Source organism: Balearica regulorum, chromosome 1 (genome assembly GCF_011004875.1).
Source record: "Balearica regulorum gibbericeps isolate bBalReg1 chromosome 1, bBalReg1.pri, whole genome shotgun sequence".
Taxonomy (NCBI): Eukaryota; Metazoa; Chordata; class Aves; order Gruiformes; family Gruidae; genus Balearica; species Balearica regulorum.
The window spans coordinates 119,315,173-119,331,049 of record NC_046184.1 but is presented as its reverse complement, the minus strand read 5'-3'; the positions used below and the strand labels follow the sequence as shown (position 1 = coordinate 119,331,049).

The window sequence follows — 15,877 nt, the reverse complement described above, 5'->3', positions numbered from 1 at the left end:
AGCTCTGTCTTTCCACACATTAGAAAAATCTGAAGCCTTCATACTCAGTGCCACTCTTCTCACCAGCCTGCTGTCTCAGTCCAGGAATCTTTGAAGTCTCCAAAGTCAGACAGAAGGACACCACCTTTCAGTTTCATTTTTTCCTTTTGTTTCTTCCTTTCAGTTTTAAGATATCTCTAACATCATTCTGTCTACTGTCACAACACTCACAGTATCAGCTGCACCACTGGTTAAGGTCATGTTTCATGCACTATATATTAAGGTGATAATGTAAAAAACATTCAGTGTCTAAAATACTTCTCAAGAGAAGACAGCTCAGCTGTAGCTAATATTCAAGGCACGTAGACAGACAATTTTCATTTCTTCTCACCAAAACTTATGCTTCTTCCTCCAAATCCCATGTTAGTGCATAAATAAGGCTACATCCCACTTGGTATGAATTGATCAGATAAAATAGCACCAGCCCAAGACCTGGCCTATGTGACAATTGCCCAATTTACCTAAAAGTAGACTGGTCTGGTCTCAGAGGGAGCAGACATGGAGAATGGGGATAAATTCTAACCTCAAATCTTGTCATTAATAAGTTTCACTATTGCAACTCTTCCACAGTTGCTTGCTCTGAGCTTATTCCATCAAGATTACCATTCATTTTCCTATTAAGAGAAAGGTAGCTTATATAGTCAGTCTCTTCAATCTCTTTCCATAAGAGAAATAAATACTGATTTTTTTTTAATTTAAAGTAGAGAAAGGAGAAAAAGGATTTGTTAGTTATGATTTGACATAGTTTCTACTTATCTAATATGTCTAAACTGAAGGAAACAGAACACCTTTTCTTAGAAAGGGGAAGAATGTGCATTTTTCATTTTCATTAGAAGATCCTACACCTTGCAGAGAAGTGTTACATGGCTCTGTTGCAACTGACAGGCTGAAGGCATAGCTTTCCTCTGATGCATGCAGCCTTCTCAATCCTCTTCAGCCAAGAAGTGGGTGTCTTTAATTTACATACCCAGTGTCTAGGCCTAGCCACTATTACAAGTTCTTCTGTAGCAAAATTACAGAGAAGTAAAATGCGTAAACACTGAGACATTTTCCAAGTCATCCCTAAAAAAAGCCAGACAATAGCAAATAGCTGCCTAGAAATCAAATATTTTAATAAAATCAATAAACAAACACCTAGCAACCTTTGATGAAAAGGCCACCACTGTTCCTGTTCAAGTTAACTGCTATATACACCATGTTTCATCATTAGCATGATCTAGTTAATGTAGAAACTGTTGGAAGATGACTCTAAACTTGCCAATGCAAGGGATATTGGACTAGAAACTGATATGCCTTTGCAACCTGAAATGATATTCTATTATCAAGTACTGCAGAATGAAGGTGGGAGTTTTCCTGGTTTACAAATACAGGAGTTTTTGCTTTAAGTTACTCTATTACAGGGAAACATGACATCTGAAGCATACAATTAAGCTAACTGTCCCTTATTAATCTGTTGGCATTCTATACATTGCAAGAAAATCACTGTGCTTCTTTCTGAGCAGTATGTCTGCCAGTTTCACCAAATTAAGATCAATCTCCAACATTACTTAAGTGCTATTTTAGAAGATGCTTGATCCCGCTGAAACCACACTGATGGAAGGAGCAGGCAAAGTGACAGATCTAAAACTTATTGTTCTCCCTCCTCTTTTGAGCTGCAATTTACCACTCAGCTAATAAATAGATGTGAGTTAAATTAAAAACTGATGTTCATGTGCCTTATCTGTCCCACCCCCATCCTGTAACAGCTGCAGAATTTCCTCTTCCACCCTGCCATCTTCTTGCTACACTTTAGATCTATACAGTTTTGTACCTATTGTGGTTATAGCCTCAGAGAGGCCAGTAGTTAACAGTTGGGGGTCATGGCAGTATCTGAAATACATCCAGGAGGGCCTCCCTAAGACCACTGGCTGGCTCTGACATCCCCCAGGACTGCACACATAGGAATACAAGCTCCTCTAAACAAACATGGCATGTTTTACCCCTACAAACACCAGCTCTTTGATTTAGTGCCATCAGGATTATTGGTGTACAATCCTCTTGTCAGTGTTTTGATACATTCAGTTCCAAGACCCTAAATACCATTTCAGTGGAACTATTTCAACTGAATTTGGAACAGCAATCCATGACAGAACCCCAGTTTTCCCACTTAACTACCTGAAGCAGCTACAGTTTTAGACTGAAGCTTCCATTTACACCTGATGTTTCACATTCAGACATGTCCCTCCTTCTACAGCCTTCTGGTGACCACACTTGTCCAGAGTGACAGGGACATGTTTCAGGTTCTCCCTCAGCCTGGAGGGAAGATGACACCCTCTGTTACTCTGCCAGCTTAGGGGAATGTCCAAACCAGCAGTCCATGAGGTATTACTGGTGTTGAAAACAGCCACAGAGACTGCCTTGGCAATTAGTCTTATGCACACACCTTAAGGACTGGTGAAGGTCAATTTTCAGAAAAATATCTGACCCCAGTGTTAGGCCATGTCAACTTTCCAGTGAAGCCTCCATCTTTTCCAAGTTGGCTACCTGGTTACCTACTACTGAAGGTGATCTGAGCTCCAAAACAGATTCAGTACTCCAGGCTGCAGAAGAGAGCTGTCTGAATGAGCGTGCCCCACACGGCAGCTCATCCCCCATGAATGCCCTACACATCCCTATTACAGGTCACACAAGCACTCTTCATGATCCTTTTGAAGGTGAACACAACATAGCAGTTGCTACAGGATTCAAGAGCCCAGAAGCAACATAAGGCAAAGGGAAAGAGCTTGCTGTAGCTTAAAAGAAACAAGACCTGGTGTTCTTCATATTCAAAGCCTGACCAACCCTACATTTATGCAAAGATCAAGTACCCAGCTCTTGCCTCCTCAACTAAGAAACCTAAGCAATCTATGGAGTCAAAGCCCTAACAGCTCTCTTGTTTTATCAATTTCATGTGCCTGGTTGCTTCATGCCCATTTCAAAGGGAGAGCTAGAATATTCTTACTACTGTCTGGTAGCTAAGCTGCTCTTCAAATACACAAAGCTGCTGGCTCAAACCCTGCCTTAGGTGGTGCACCTCAGCAATCAGTACAGCACTTCATTCCCATCGTGTAAGGTTCTTCCAATGCAAGTTCTTCCCTTAAATCACAGATGCATGTAGGCTGATTAGACAGATTTCCTGAATGGCTCTCCCAAAGTCAGACAACTAAATAACATGTATTAAAGCTGAACTCCTTCCCTACACCAGCAATACCACTCTGATTCCTAATAGCAAAAGGGAATAAATGCATCCAACAAGGCAATCTCTGCCAGTGCTGTTTCAAGCTCTGACTCCTTACATGTGTGCTTCATCCCAGAACCACCAGAACAGCATCCAGGGCTGTAGCACCACATTGCCTAAGTGTACTCCTTCCCAAGTCCAGACCTGATTCCTGGTGAAGCCAAAATTACTCAACACATGAGGCAAGAGTGGCAGTGAATATCTAAAAGTTTGTGTGATGAAATACTTCTTGTGAACCTTTGTGCCAGAGGAATACAGTCACCATGACCAGACATCATCTGCAACATGCCAGATAGTTAAACTACTGATAAGACATGATTCCCTGCAGTGAATCAAATTTATGCCAATTGTGAGTCTAGCGACTCACTGGTGAAACTACTGGCTGTCAATAGCCATTTGGTATTAGTCTCTGAACCCATTACCCAAGATTACTTCCCACAGTTCATCTTATGTGACTAGAGACCTTCACTGAACAAGGACTGCATCTCATGGATGCTCACTGACAGTAGCAATATTTTTTAGCATGGCTCTTTTCTCTAGGCTCATTAAGAATAAAGGAAAACACCTATAGACCTAGAGAAAAAGGCTCCTCAGTTACTTCAGGACAGGTTTTTCACAGCTACTTCAACACCTAAGAGCACATTTCAGTATATAGTGACATTCCTGAGATATGTAGCTAAATGATCTACCTACCACCAAAACCAAGCAGCAGGAAGCACTAACCATATTTTGCAATGCTACTGGGTAAACTGTTATACCTCAAGCTCTCTAGCTAGCTACAGAACCAGACTTTTGCCCAGCAGAGCATCTTAAACACATTTTCAAACAAATATTGCAGAGGAAGAAGTGTGAGGTTTTTCTGCAAAAAGTTCTTTATCCTTCCTGAAAAAAAAATAGTTAGCTGCTAGAAAATAGAAGAGTAGTCAGATGAATGGCTGCTTCCTGTTCAGCTTTGTCCACAGGAGATTGGTAATCACTGCCCATAAACAGGAATAAGTCAATTTTGCTTGAAGCAGTAAAATAAGAATCCATGCAAAGTCTCAACAAATAACTTGAGGAGTATGAAATCTCACTTCAGAGATTTCTGCAGCCACATTTCAAGCTCCACTCAAATCCTGACAATTGTTACCATAAAGCAGAAAACCTTCCCACCCTCCCAACACCATTCTATTTTGGATAATCTGTTAGTGGCTCTACATGAGCCTCTTTTCAATCACCCTGTCCTCAGATTTTCTAGTAGATGAAAACAAAGAAAATAAATATTTTTTTTTCAGTTACAGCCTTACAAGTGAAATCCACCAAGAACCCCATTCAAATACAACAAACACCTGCCTAAGGAGCTTGCTTTCTGCTAATCTTTTTTGCCTCATTTTTTAAACAGTCTTTTGCAGTGAGATGGTTTGGGGTGGTCCAGTTGCTTTCATCTGTTTTTTTTTGTTAAAGAATCATCTTTTTAGTAATAGTTGACAGGGAAGTAACAGTAAGGAAGCTTTTCTTCATTGGAGCTGTGAGTGATAAACTCCTCAATATTGTCAGTTGAATGACAGTAGCGCAGAAGACACTGAGTGCAACGCTAAGTGTCATACATACAGGGCTTAGTGCTGAGCCAGAGAAAGAGACATTATTTCCAGCTCTGAGGGTTTGCTAGGAACAATATTCTGTGAAGGCACAAGGAAATGTATTATGAATAGAGAACCCCTATGCTGGTATTAGGGATGATCTTTGTGTTCATCAGGACTTTTAAAATCTTAAAGGCAAGCAATCTAATTCAAACCATGAAGAGGTTATTACTGAGCACATACAACCCAGCACAGGGCTGTAACAAAGTGCCTTGCACAGTTACAGTAAGTACAGCAGTAACACTCAATTGTTACTCCTCACTGGAAGATTTCTCCCTGAACACTACCTTTAAGTAGTAGAATACCATTGTTGCCTCTCATGCTTCAGCTAGCCTGGGTAGCAAAGGGACAGTGACTGCAAAAAACCCCACACTGCCTGAACTCTATCCAGTTGATATAAATACAGGCAGCAGCCGAGAAGTCAGAGCCTGACGCATTACACCTGGACTGCCTGATCTCTGCAAGCAGCAGAAAAGCACGATGAGGATTTCCTCTGCTTTCCCCATTTAGCCTGACCTGCAAGCCAAGAAGTAAGCTTCCTTCTCATAAATCCCCAAACCAGAGGCCATGCTACTGCATTACCATCTCAGGTTTACACCTCATGTCAAGATACAGCAGAATAATACCTGCACAACAGCTAGTCAAAACTTATTTGGTGTTGCTCTTAATTTTACTTTTGCTGGTAAGAAAGGAATACCCATTTGTTAATGAAGCAGCAGGTCTTTTATACCAGGAAACAGTGCTAGGTAAGGTGTACATACAGGTAGCTCTACTGATTCCTGAAGAAAGAGTTACACTAGAGAATGTGGGATCTGCCAGCTGAACCTGCCCAGCATTTGTCTGGCTACACTGTCAAGTAGTCATCCTGCCTGACAACGCTTAAATAACAAAAATACTATTTCACCACACAGAACTTTTCCACTGAAAAAAAAGCAAAAATTTTCAGCTTATTTATTTACAAGGGTACAAGTGATCCTTCAATGTTTGACACTATTTACATTTTTTCCTTAATTGTAATCCTTCCCAGGACACTATTTATAAAGTTTACATCAGCATCCAACTACAAACAGGGCATTTTTTTCCATGAGCTCCAGCAGATAACTTTCACACAACTTACTAAACCTGCAGAGGAAAGCATTAAGTACATCTTTAAATTATTAGGGGTTTTTTAATAAGTGCTTCTCCAGTGGTGCACATAGTCCTTCAAAGGGTGAAGCATTGCCTCATTTGACGCTTTGAAGCACACACACCTGTGGAGAGCTGTGCATCAGAAACCAGGGTTTAACAGCAGCTCTACGTTTCAGACTCCACAACCAGTAAAGAGACACCTCTCAGGTCCACCAGCTCTGCCGGAGAAACACAGCAGAGCCTCGCCGGGTTCCCAGCCCGGGAAGCACCCGGTCCTCCCCAGATGCCCTTCAGAAAGCCACGGTTAAGTTCAACGTCGAGTGCTGCCCACGCTCCAGCCTCCCGGACCGCTTTCCGAGGGGCTGCAGCGGTTCTCCCCCCGACCACGACCACCCCCCCCGCCCCCGCCGGCGCTGCCCGGGACCCCGCCGCCCCAAGGGCCGCTCACCTCGCTCATGTCGCCGCGGCACAGCAGCGCGGCCCACAGCAGCCCGCCCGACACAACGCTCCCGTCCCCTCGCGCCGCCCGTTAAGAAGCGGCGCCCCGCGCCCAGCCCGGCCGGCGCCAGCCAATCAGAGCCGCGCCCGCGCCGAGCCCCTCGCGCCCTCATCCGAGAGGGCGCGGCGCCCCCTGGCGGCGGCGGCCGGCTGACTCGCGGCAGCCGGTACCCGGAGCCCGGTGGTCCCGGGAACCCGCCGCCTCCTTCTCGGTGGAGCGGGCAGGGCGGAGGTCCTGAGGCAGGAGCCCCGGTGCGCTCTCGTTCTCAGAAAAGAGCGGTTACAAGCACCGGGACTGCCGCTGTCCCCAAACGGCCGGCACAAGCGGCGCTCCCCTCTGGGGTGGTCCCGGAGCACCGCTGCAGGGGAAGGGGACCGTTCACCGGGGCAGGAAACTGCTGCGGGTTGGGAGCTGGGGATGGACTCGGTCACCCAGTTCAGGGTGGGAGCGGCCCTTCAAATACTACGCGCTGGAGGTAGCCTGGAATGAGAATTAATGCGTACAGCCTGGGATAAACAGCCAAAGTTTCACGGCGCTCTTTACCGCCTGGCTTTGTTCTTTACTGCTGCGAAGCTCGAGCCATAATGTGAGTCCCACTGCCATTTTTGTTAAAATATACAGCATTTCCTCATCTAGCTGCTTTTGCAGATATATGGAAAAGAGTCCTTTTGACATTTTTTTCTGAACGAATAATCAAAACAAAACTTTGGAAGGTGTGCTGTTATACTCCAGCATCCAGCTTTTGATGGAGCACAATTACTGTATTTGGCAATACACATTCAGATGCTCTCTCATGTATCTGTGAATATAGATTCAGTTTGCTCTCAGAATGCATTTACGTTCCTCAATTTTTTCTCAAATCAATAAAAAAGTTAACGCATTATTTTGGAAAGCCCGAGAAGTTTGCCAAACCTTTCCACTTCCAGAGACTACCTTGCAGAAGCCTCTTGTCTTCATCAAAATGTATGTACAGGGCCAATCTTAATAGAGGCAGTGACATATATTTTGAGAGACCTTTCTGGAAACCGCCTTTCCCCTTTGAGTTGCAGAGGGACAGGCATTGCAGCTTCACCTTCATGTGCCACCCATCAGTGACAGAGGGGCGCATGGAGCCATCCCGTTGCAGTCACCACTGCCATGGCTTTCCCTCTGCTCCTGCCTGAATGCCTGCCTGGCCCCTGCCTGGCCTTGCGCTCTTCCCAGTGCTCTTCCCCAGCAGAAGTGGACTGGGTTCCTCCACCCAAGCATGAGGAGGCTCCACAGGCGGTGGAACCAGGGACACGTATCTTGGGAAGAATATAGGGACACTGCCCAGGTATGTAGGGGTGGGATCAGAAAAGCTAAGGCACAGCTGGAGTTCAATTTGGCAAGGGATGTGAAGAAGAAGAATAAGAAGGGCTTTTACAGGTACTTTGGCCAGAAAAGGAAGATAAAAGAAAATTTACCCTCCTGGTAAATAAAATGGGAAAGCTGATGACAACCAACATGGAGAAGGCTGAGGTACTCAGCACGTCTTTGCTTCAGTTTTCAATGGTAATCTCTCTTCCCACATCTGTCAAGCCCCCAAACCTCAAGGCAGGGACTGGGGGAATGAAGTGCTTCCCATTGAAAGTGAAGATCAGATTTGAGACCACTTAAAGAACCTGAACTTACATAAATCCATGGGACCCAACAAGATGCATCCGAGTCCTGAGGTAATTGGCTGATGTAGCTGCCAAGCCAGTCTCCATCAGATTTGAAAAGTCATGGCAGTCAGGTGAAGTCCCTGGTGACTGGAAAAAGGGAAACATCACACCCATTTTTAAAAAAGAGTAAAAAGGAGGACACTGGGAACTACTGGCCAATGAGCCTTACCTCCATGCCCAGTAAGATCATGGAGCAAATCCTCCTAGAAGACATAAAAACATATAGAAGACATAGAGGTAATGAGAGCCAATATGGCTTCACCAAGGGGAAATCGTGCCTGAATAACCTGGTGACCTTCTATGATGGAGTGGCTGCATCAGTGGACAAGGGAAAAGCTACAGATACCATCTACTTGGACTCCTTTAAGGCCTTTGGTATAGTCCCCCACAACATTCTTGCTGCTAACTTGTAGAAATATGAGTTGGATGGATGGAATGTTAGATGGATAAGGAATTGCCTGAATGGCCACGTCCAATGAGTTACAATCAATAGCTCAGTGTCTGAGTGGAAACCAATAATTAGTGATGTCCCCTGAGGCTCCGTATGGGAACCAACACTATTTATTTCTTCATCAGTGACATAGACAGTGGAATTGAGGGCACCCTCAGCACGGTTGAAGATGACACCAAGCTGAGCGGTGGGAAGGGATGCCATCCAGAGGGACCTTGACAGGCTTGAGTAGTGGGTCCGTGTGAACCTCATGTTCAACAAGGACAAATGCAAGGTCTTGCCCCTAGGTCGGGGCAACCCCAGTACCAGGACAGACTGGGTAGTGAATGGATTGAGAGCAGCCCTGAGGAGAAGGACTTGCGGGTGTTGCTGGATGAAAAGCTCAATATGATCCAGTAATGTGCGCTCACGGCCCAGAAAGCCAACCGTATCCTGGGCTGCATCAAAAGTGTGACCAGGAAGTCAAGGGAGGTGATTCTGTCCCTCTACTCCGTTCTCATGAGACCCCACCTGGAATACTGCATCCAGCTCTGGGGGCCCCAGTACAGGAGAGACATGGAGCTGTTGGAGCGAGTCCAGAGGATGACCACAAAGCTGATCAGAGGGCTGGAGCACCTCTCCTATGAGGACAGGCTGAGAGAGTTGGGATTGTTCAGCCTGGAGAAGACTCAGGGGACACCTTATTGCAGCCTTCCAGTACTTAAAGGAGGCTTATAAAAAAGGTGTAGAGACACTTTTTACCAGGGCCTGCACAGGTCTGTGGATGTGGGGGTGACACCACCTGAGGCAAGGGTTGATAGCAGGAGGGTGGTAGATGTGTGGTTTGCCTCCTGCTTCCTTCAGGGTGCTAGGAAAGCTGAGGAGGTTGAGGACACAAGCTGAAGATGGGCACTGGAGTCCTCAGCCGGAGAAGGAGGTAAATTGTCTCTGAAGAAGAAAAGCGCTGCCTTTTATTTCACTTGATTTCCCAGGTTGGCAAGACCCGACCTGCCTACCTTTGAATCCATTCATATCCATTTGCTCAAACTGATAAACGTGTTATTGTATCAGTTCAGAAACTTGCTCTCCTGACTTCTGGGCAGAAATAAAATGCCTAATTGTGATTTATCCTTGCTCTGGAGAAACTTGCTGTCTCCTGACGAGGTAAGAGCCAGCACTGTTCTTCACAGTCACTGATGTGATTACTAGTCTGAGCCAGCCACTAGGACTTTCACAATCTTGATTTTCAGTGAGGATATCTGGGATTCCAGTCTTGCGGGGAAGTAGAGGGCTGGACAGCATTACCTGAACCCACACAGTGTTGATCCAGCAGCAGGTGGAGGACTTTCATGTCCCCTGTTAAACACAGTGGCATATTTGCAGTTTTTGACATTATTCAACTAGTTTTTCATCTTTAACCTGAGCCAGTGCTGTGTTTGCGGATATGCATAGTTCCTTTAAAAAACAGTTCACAGCATGAGGTGATTGGAGAAGAAAAACCTTACCAAATGTATGGATGTATGATTTTTAGGTATATGTTAAGTATGAAAGCTGCCATTCACAACCGGGGAACACAACACTGCAGGGACTTTACTTTTTATTAATTTGAAGTCTGAACAGAGCTTCCTTTTCTTTTTTTTTTTTTTTTTTTTTTTTTTTTTTTTTTTGAGGCTTCTCTGGGTTACTAGTAATAACGAAAGAGGGGAAAGACCCCATTTAAAATATCATCTTTGGTCCTCTTTTATTACAGTGATATTCCCAGGACCTCCGTCAGCATCTGGCATTTTTTACAATTTACATTAATTGTCCCAGCTCTTGTTGTGAGTGGACCAAGTGGGCAATAAACATGGTAAGAGTTCATTGCATGAGTAGCAGTTTGTTCTGTAGCTTCAGGAGTGTCAGTAAGGACCCAAAATAAATGTAATGAAGTTCAGCCCCTGAAGGAGCTTTTGTATTATGTGACAACATTTTCCAGTGAAAAGTAGTTGTGGGTACATTGCATGAGTATTCATATTCTAACAGGAGTGCCATTGGTCTGTCAGCTTATGGGTACAAGGCACAATGCTAGCACAAACTATTAAAGGAGTATTTCTGAGCAAAGGGCTCAGAATCCCATGGTAAGTGATACAGACCGCTGACAGAAAAATATTTTCAGTTCCCATTAACACTGATGAAGTCCTATTGGTCTCACTTTTGACCATCAAAATAAATCTGTCAAATTGAAGCAGGAAATCTCCTGGTGATAATTCAGGCTGTACTCCACTGTGCACAGAGAAGCATGTTAGCAGAGAAGGCTCTTTGCACTAGATTCCATAGGGGAGCTTATAACGTTTTTATTTTCTGACCTGTTTTGAGGAGTTCACAGCTTCCAAGAGAGGCACACTGGAGAGCACACTGAGCTGGGTATGGGGGTGCCCGAAGGTCCCGTGGCACTCAGCCCCAAGCCCTCACCACAGCATTCACCCACTGCAGCATTCACCCACGGCAGGACATCCCTGCGGACCCAGCTCAGTACCTGTGCACAGGATTGATGTGAACTGGCATTTTGAGGAATGACCTGCCCAGATTAGCTAGTGGAGAAGTGGAGGAGGGTGGGAATCCCTCCCTTCTCGGGGCCCTGCGTTAATTTGAGTTCATAGCCAGGTGCCACTCTTTTCAAATACAGCACCAGGCATGGTATCTTCTTCTAGAGCAATGATGCTGATGGTGATGGCAGTGCTCTCCATGCAATGACTCTCTGCTTTGCGGACAACTTGCATATATTGCAGCATGCAGTTGCAGTATAAGATCCATAAGCTGCCCTCAGACAGGTTCCTGAGTGAGCACAGGACCCCCCTGTCCCCAATGAAAGCCCTTGACCTGCAGAGATACATCTGTTCTCTCTCCCCCTCTCCCTCTGAACAAATCTTGTTCCCTGCCTCCCAGGTTTGCATATGATACACTGGAGAAAACTCGCACAGCCAACCAAAGCAATATAGACATAAACTGTGGGCTGAAATGTTATGTGCCTCTCCTACTTCAGGAGGAGTAGGGCAGTGGACCTACTGAACTTAATAGCTCTTGAACAAACACAGATGCACAAGTACATCCTAATTTTGGGTACAGCCTGAGCTCTGACATTTTAATTTATGAGCCAATTCGGTTTGACATATATTGAGTTCTGGAAATTCATCAGCAACTTAAATTTTTCAGAAGGCTCTTAGAATAAAGATAACTTTAATATTTGTTTTATTTATATTCTGTCATTTATGCTGTCTGATGGCATCAAGTTTTAGTTTTGAGGTACCCCTTTGCTGGCAGCCTTTCCAACCTATGGCAATCCTTTAACTTAAAGGTACCCCAAAGCTCAGCTTTTACTTAAGCGCACAGCTAAGTAGTGACACTTCTAAATAGAGAAAATGTTCTAAGCTAATCTATTTTCAAGAGCTGTTATATTCTGAAAAATGACTATTAAAACACCACCTTCTTATTCATCGTGTCTGCGCTCAGTATGTGTTCAATCTCGTCTGCTGGCATATGACTGCAATTTTACTGCCTTTTACTCCCACTTACCTGAAAGACTCAGCAGAGAGGAGAGCATCTGAGATGGATCCTGAAGCAGAAAAGCTCACAGGCTTCCAAAGGAGTTTCACCTGTCTGAAGGGACTGAAGACAGCTCTTCTCGGCAAGAGTGAGCAACGCATTCTTGGAGAACCGCGTGTTGCATATATGTAACCAAACAGCTAATTGTACGCTCAGTCTTTGTAACTGACGCGCAAACTGCGTGGTCTTGCTTCGCTTTAGATCCCACCATTGAAGGTGTCTGGTAAGTGAAGTGGTTTTATTAGAAGTATGGTTAGCTACAGAATCGCTCCAGGAGTAATAGAGTGCAGAGGAAGATGGCAGCTTAGGCTGCTGTATTTTTCAGTCAAAATTTGATTCAAATCACACCCAAAAAAAGATCAAAATGAAAATAGGTCTGTGCCTTGAAAGGTGTTCCATATTCCATCAGAGCAAAGCCACTCTGGTAGAATATATTTGAATTTTGACTGTGACTGCAAAAACTGATGTTTCCCAGCACTTGAGGTCAGTACACTGAAATGACACCTATGCCCCTTGCTGGTTTGTGTAAGTGAATTTTTAAAGAGAAGGAACAATTCCACACAAACTTCCTGGGGGGAAAAAAACAAAACAAAACTACAAAAAAACCCACCGTCTTGCAGCTGAAATCAAGGATGTTGTTTTCAAATAGAAAGCTTTCATTTCAGAAAGACATGTGTCCTTGAATACTGGAAAATAGAAGGGAATCTGGAACATGACCTTAATTACAGAGAACACGCTGTAATTATAGGCTTTGGTTTGCTGCTTGATAGTAATAGATTTAACAAGCGTAGCCCTAGACACTGTATGATGTATGACTGGTCATATCATACATATCAGCTAATTTGCCCAAGTAAAAAAATTAAAAGGTAGGAAAAAGGCAGTTTCCACAGGCTTAACTCCCATTAGTATGTCTGTCTTACGTTTTAATTAAGAAGCTAATGCCCGTGGGTAGTTAAGCAACAAAATACCTTTGAAGATCTGGGCCTTAGGGCCTCTGTTACAATCTAACCTTTGTTCCCATGCAAGAGGAATGAGTCAATGGTTCCAACAAAATCTTGTTGCTGTCGGTATCACAGAAATATCAAATATAATTTGGAAAAAATTAGTCTTTTCTCCGGAGAGTTGCATGACATGACTTACTGTACAGTGAGTCATCTTCTATCCTAAAAAAAACCCCAAACAACCCAAAACAAAAAACAAACCCGCCAAAACCCCACCCAAATATAAGTGTCAATTCTTCAGTCTGGCCAAAGAATTTTGAAGAATGTAATTCACAGATGTGTCCTTAACTTTGGTGTAAAGAAAGCCATTCTCAGTTTAAGTTCAGTTCCCCAAACCTTCCAAAGCCTAGAGAGTGTTGTGGGTTTTGACTCTTTGATTGGTTCTGTTTTGCAGAAGCCAGAGGATGTGAAAATGTATAGCATTCAGATGTTTCTTGGCACTTACCCATGGCAGTTAACTTTTTAATTAAAAGGTAAAAAGACATAATAATTATCAGTTAACAATTTTCAATCTCTGTACAGACAAAGGAATTAATGTGATTAAGAAGATCCAGAACAATTACAACTTTCAGCGATAAGGAAGTTTAAAGTATGTTCCTTCCCTTACTTTACTTCAGTGACTTTGGGGAAATTACGGTTAAGGGCAAATCCTCTGTGCTCAGCATCTCTTTCTATGCCCTTTGGATTAAACAAACAAAGGAAAAATCAAACTCTTTCCTCCCAAAATTCTCAATGGAATCTTACAGAAATAAAGAATTTCTTTCCAGTGCAAGATGAGAGCATTAGGTGCTGCATATATAGATATACATATGTATTTATGTGTGTATCTATGCATACGTCAGGGTGAAATAAGACTTCTAGGAGGGTCTCTTTGGCTCTTGACCATTGCAGAGGGAGCAGGGAGCCTTTTCCCCTTTGTATACTCACTAAATCCTTATTCAGCTCAGAGAATGGATCTAGAAAGCTCCCAGCTTCCAAAGGGCTGAAGTGTAACATCACTGCCAGTATTAGGCTCTGCAAGAAGTTCATGGATCATAGTCTTCTCTCCTACTCCAAGCTGTAGAAAGCTGGTTTGACCAAAAATGAAGGGTAGTGATACAAGACCCCTTCCACTGTGCACGACCCGGCACTGCTGCTGTCACTGCTGGAGCTGCTGGAATTTTATTTTTTTTCTTGGTCTCTGTAACAGCGTAAAGCTGAAGTTCAGAAAGGATTCTGTCCTGTTTGCTTTTCATCTTTAGACAGAGCAGAGGCTTCAAAACAACCTCTGATCTTTGTGTTGTGGCACTCCCAAATGTTGCCAGATATTTTACAGGAAAAAGGAAAAAGTCAAGACATTCAACCCCTTTCTTTCCACTTGCCCTAGAAACCTTTTTAGTGCTGTATTGATAGCAATTACACATAACATATTCCAGTAAAAGGAAGTTAAAGTCACCAGGTCAAGTGACCCATAATTAGCAGCTGCCAAAATGAGGATACCAATGCGAATATACTTCATCTCTGCTCTTCCCTCATGCAAATCCATGTTGGGGTTCTTCACTTTCTCGGAGGGTGGGATCCTGCCTGTGCTGCGCAGGGTGGACCAGATGAGGGCACAGATCAAGACCAAGCAGTCAGCTGGAGAGGGAAAACCTGATTAATGCCAGGACTCACACATAGGAAGGTCATTAAAAAGAAGAAAGATTTGTCTCTGTTGCTAAACATCTTTTTAAAAGTATATTCGTGTATCAATATGTGAAGCTTTGGAGTTTTCAACCTCAGCTTCTGGGGCCTTTTGACCCTTACACACCCATTTTTTAAATGGAGCTGGTTAGCATCTACATTGTATATAACATGGGCTGGAGTTAGGAAGCACGATATGGACTTGATAGTTCAAGAGGACCCTTCTAGGCCTATTTCCTACATTTAGTTTATTCACAAAATGGGATCTGTTCCACTTACCAAGGTAAAGATATTTACTTAACGTTCAGAAGTTGAGCTAGTCAAAGAAAACGTAAGATCAGCACTTTGTAATTTCTGAGCTGTGAAGTGCAACAACAGACTGAGACAGATTGTGCTGGCTTCTAGAAATACCCATTTAGTAATGGGCACGCTCAGAGACCCAAAACCAGGCACTTTAACACAGCCTGTTCTGTGCCACCAAGTTAAATCTCTCTTTTTATCAACGGTTAGTTTGCTGAGAGGAATATGAGGCATGGAAAGGAAAGGAGACATAAAGTATGTGAAAAAAACCAACTATGCATGTTCAACATCTAAATATCTAAGGTAATTAATAGGTATAGCTAATTTGGCTGAATCTTTTCTAATGAAATTATTTGCATTTTTTCTGTTAAGAAATTATAAAATGGAGATGGAAGTAAAAGCAACTTCCAGGTGACTGATGGGAATGGAGGACTCCTCACTAAAAGCACCACACTTAACAGAGAAGAAATGTCTAGTTCTGTTTCCTTCATCTTTATTCTACAATGTCTGTGTTACCAATAATAACACCTCATTTAGCTATTTCCTATGGGCTAATGGTGGCATTTCAGTTTAATGGCTGATGACTTTTCTGAGGGCCCTGTCCACCTTCTATCCTTGCTAGAAAGTGCTCACTCTCTAACCCCGTATCTTTAACTGAGGTGTTATTAACTAAAGG

At 43.6% G+C, this 15,877-nt stretch overlaps 1 protein-coding gene across 1 annotated transcript in view; it reads right to left on the bottom strand.

Moving 5' to 3' along the window:
- The window catches only part of PCP4 (Purkinje cell protein 4), a 51,832-nt gene extending 45,244 nt beyond the window's left edge, over window positions 1-6,588 (bottom strand). The window contains exon 1 of the mRNA XM_075742926.1: window positions 6,491-6,588. Within this exon, the coding sequence (XP_075599041.1) occupies window positions 6,491-6,499 (9 nt within the window). The 5' untranslated portion in view covers window positions 6,500-6,588. The remainder of the gene's footprint in view (window positions 1-6,490) is intronic.
- Between the last annotated feature and the right edge of the window lie 9,289 nt (window positions 6,589-15,877).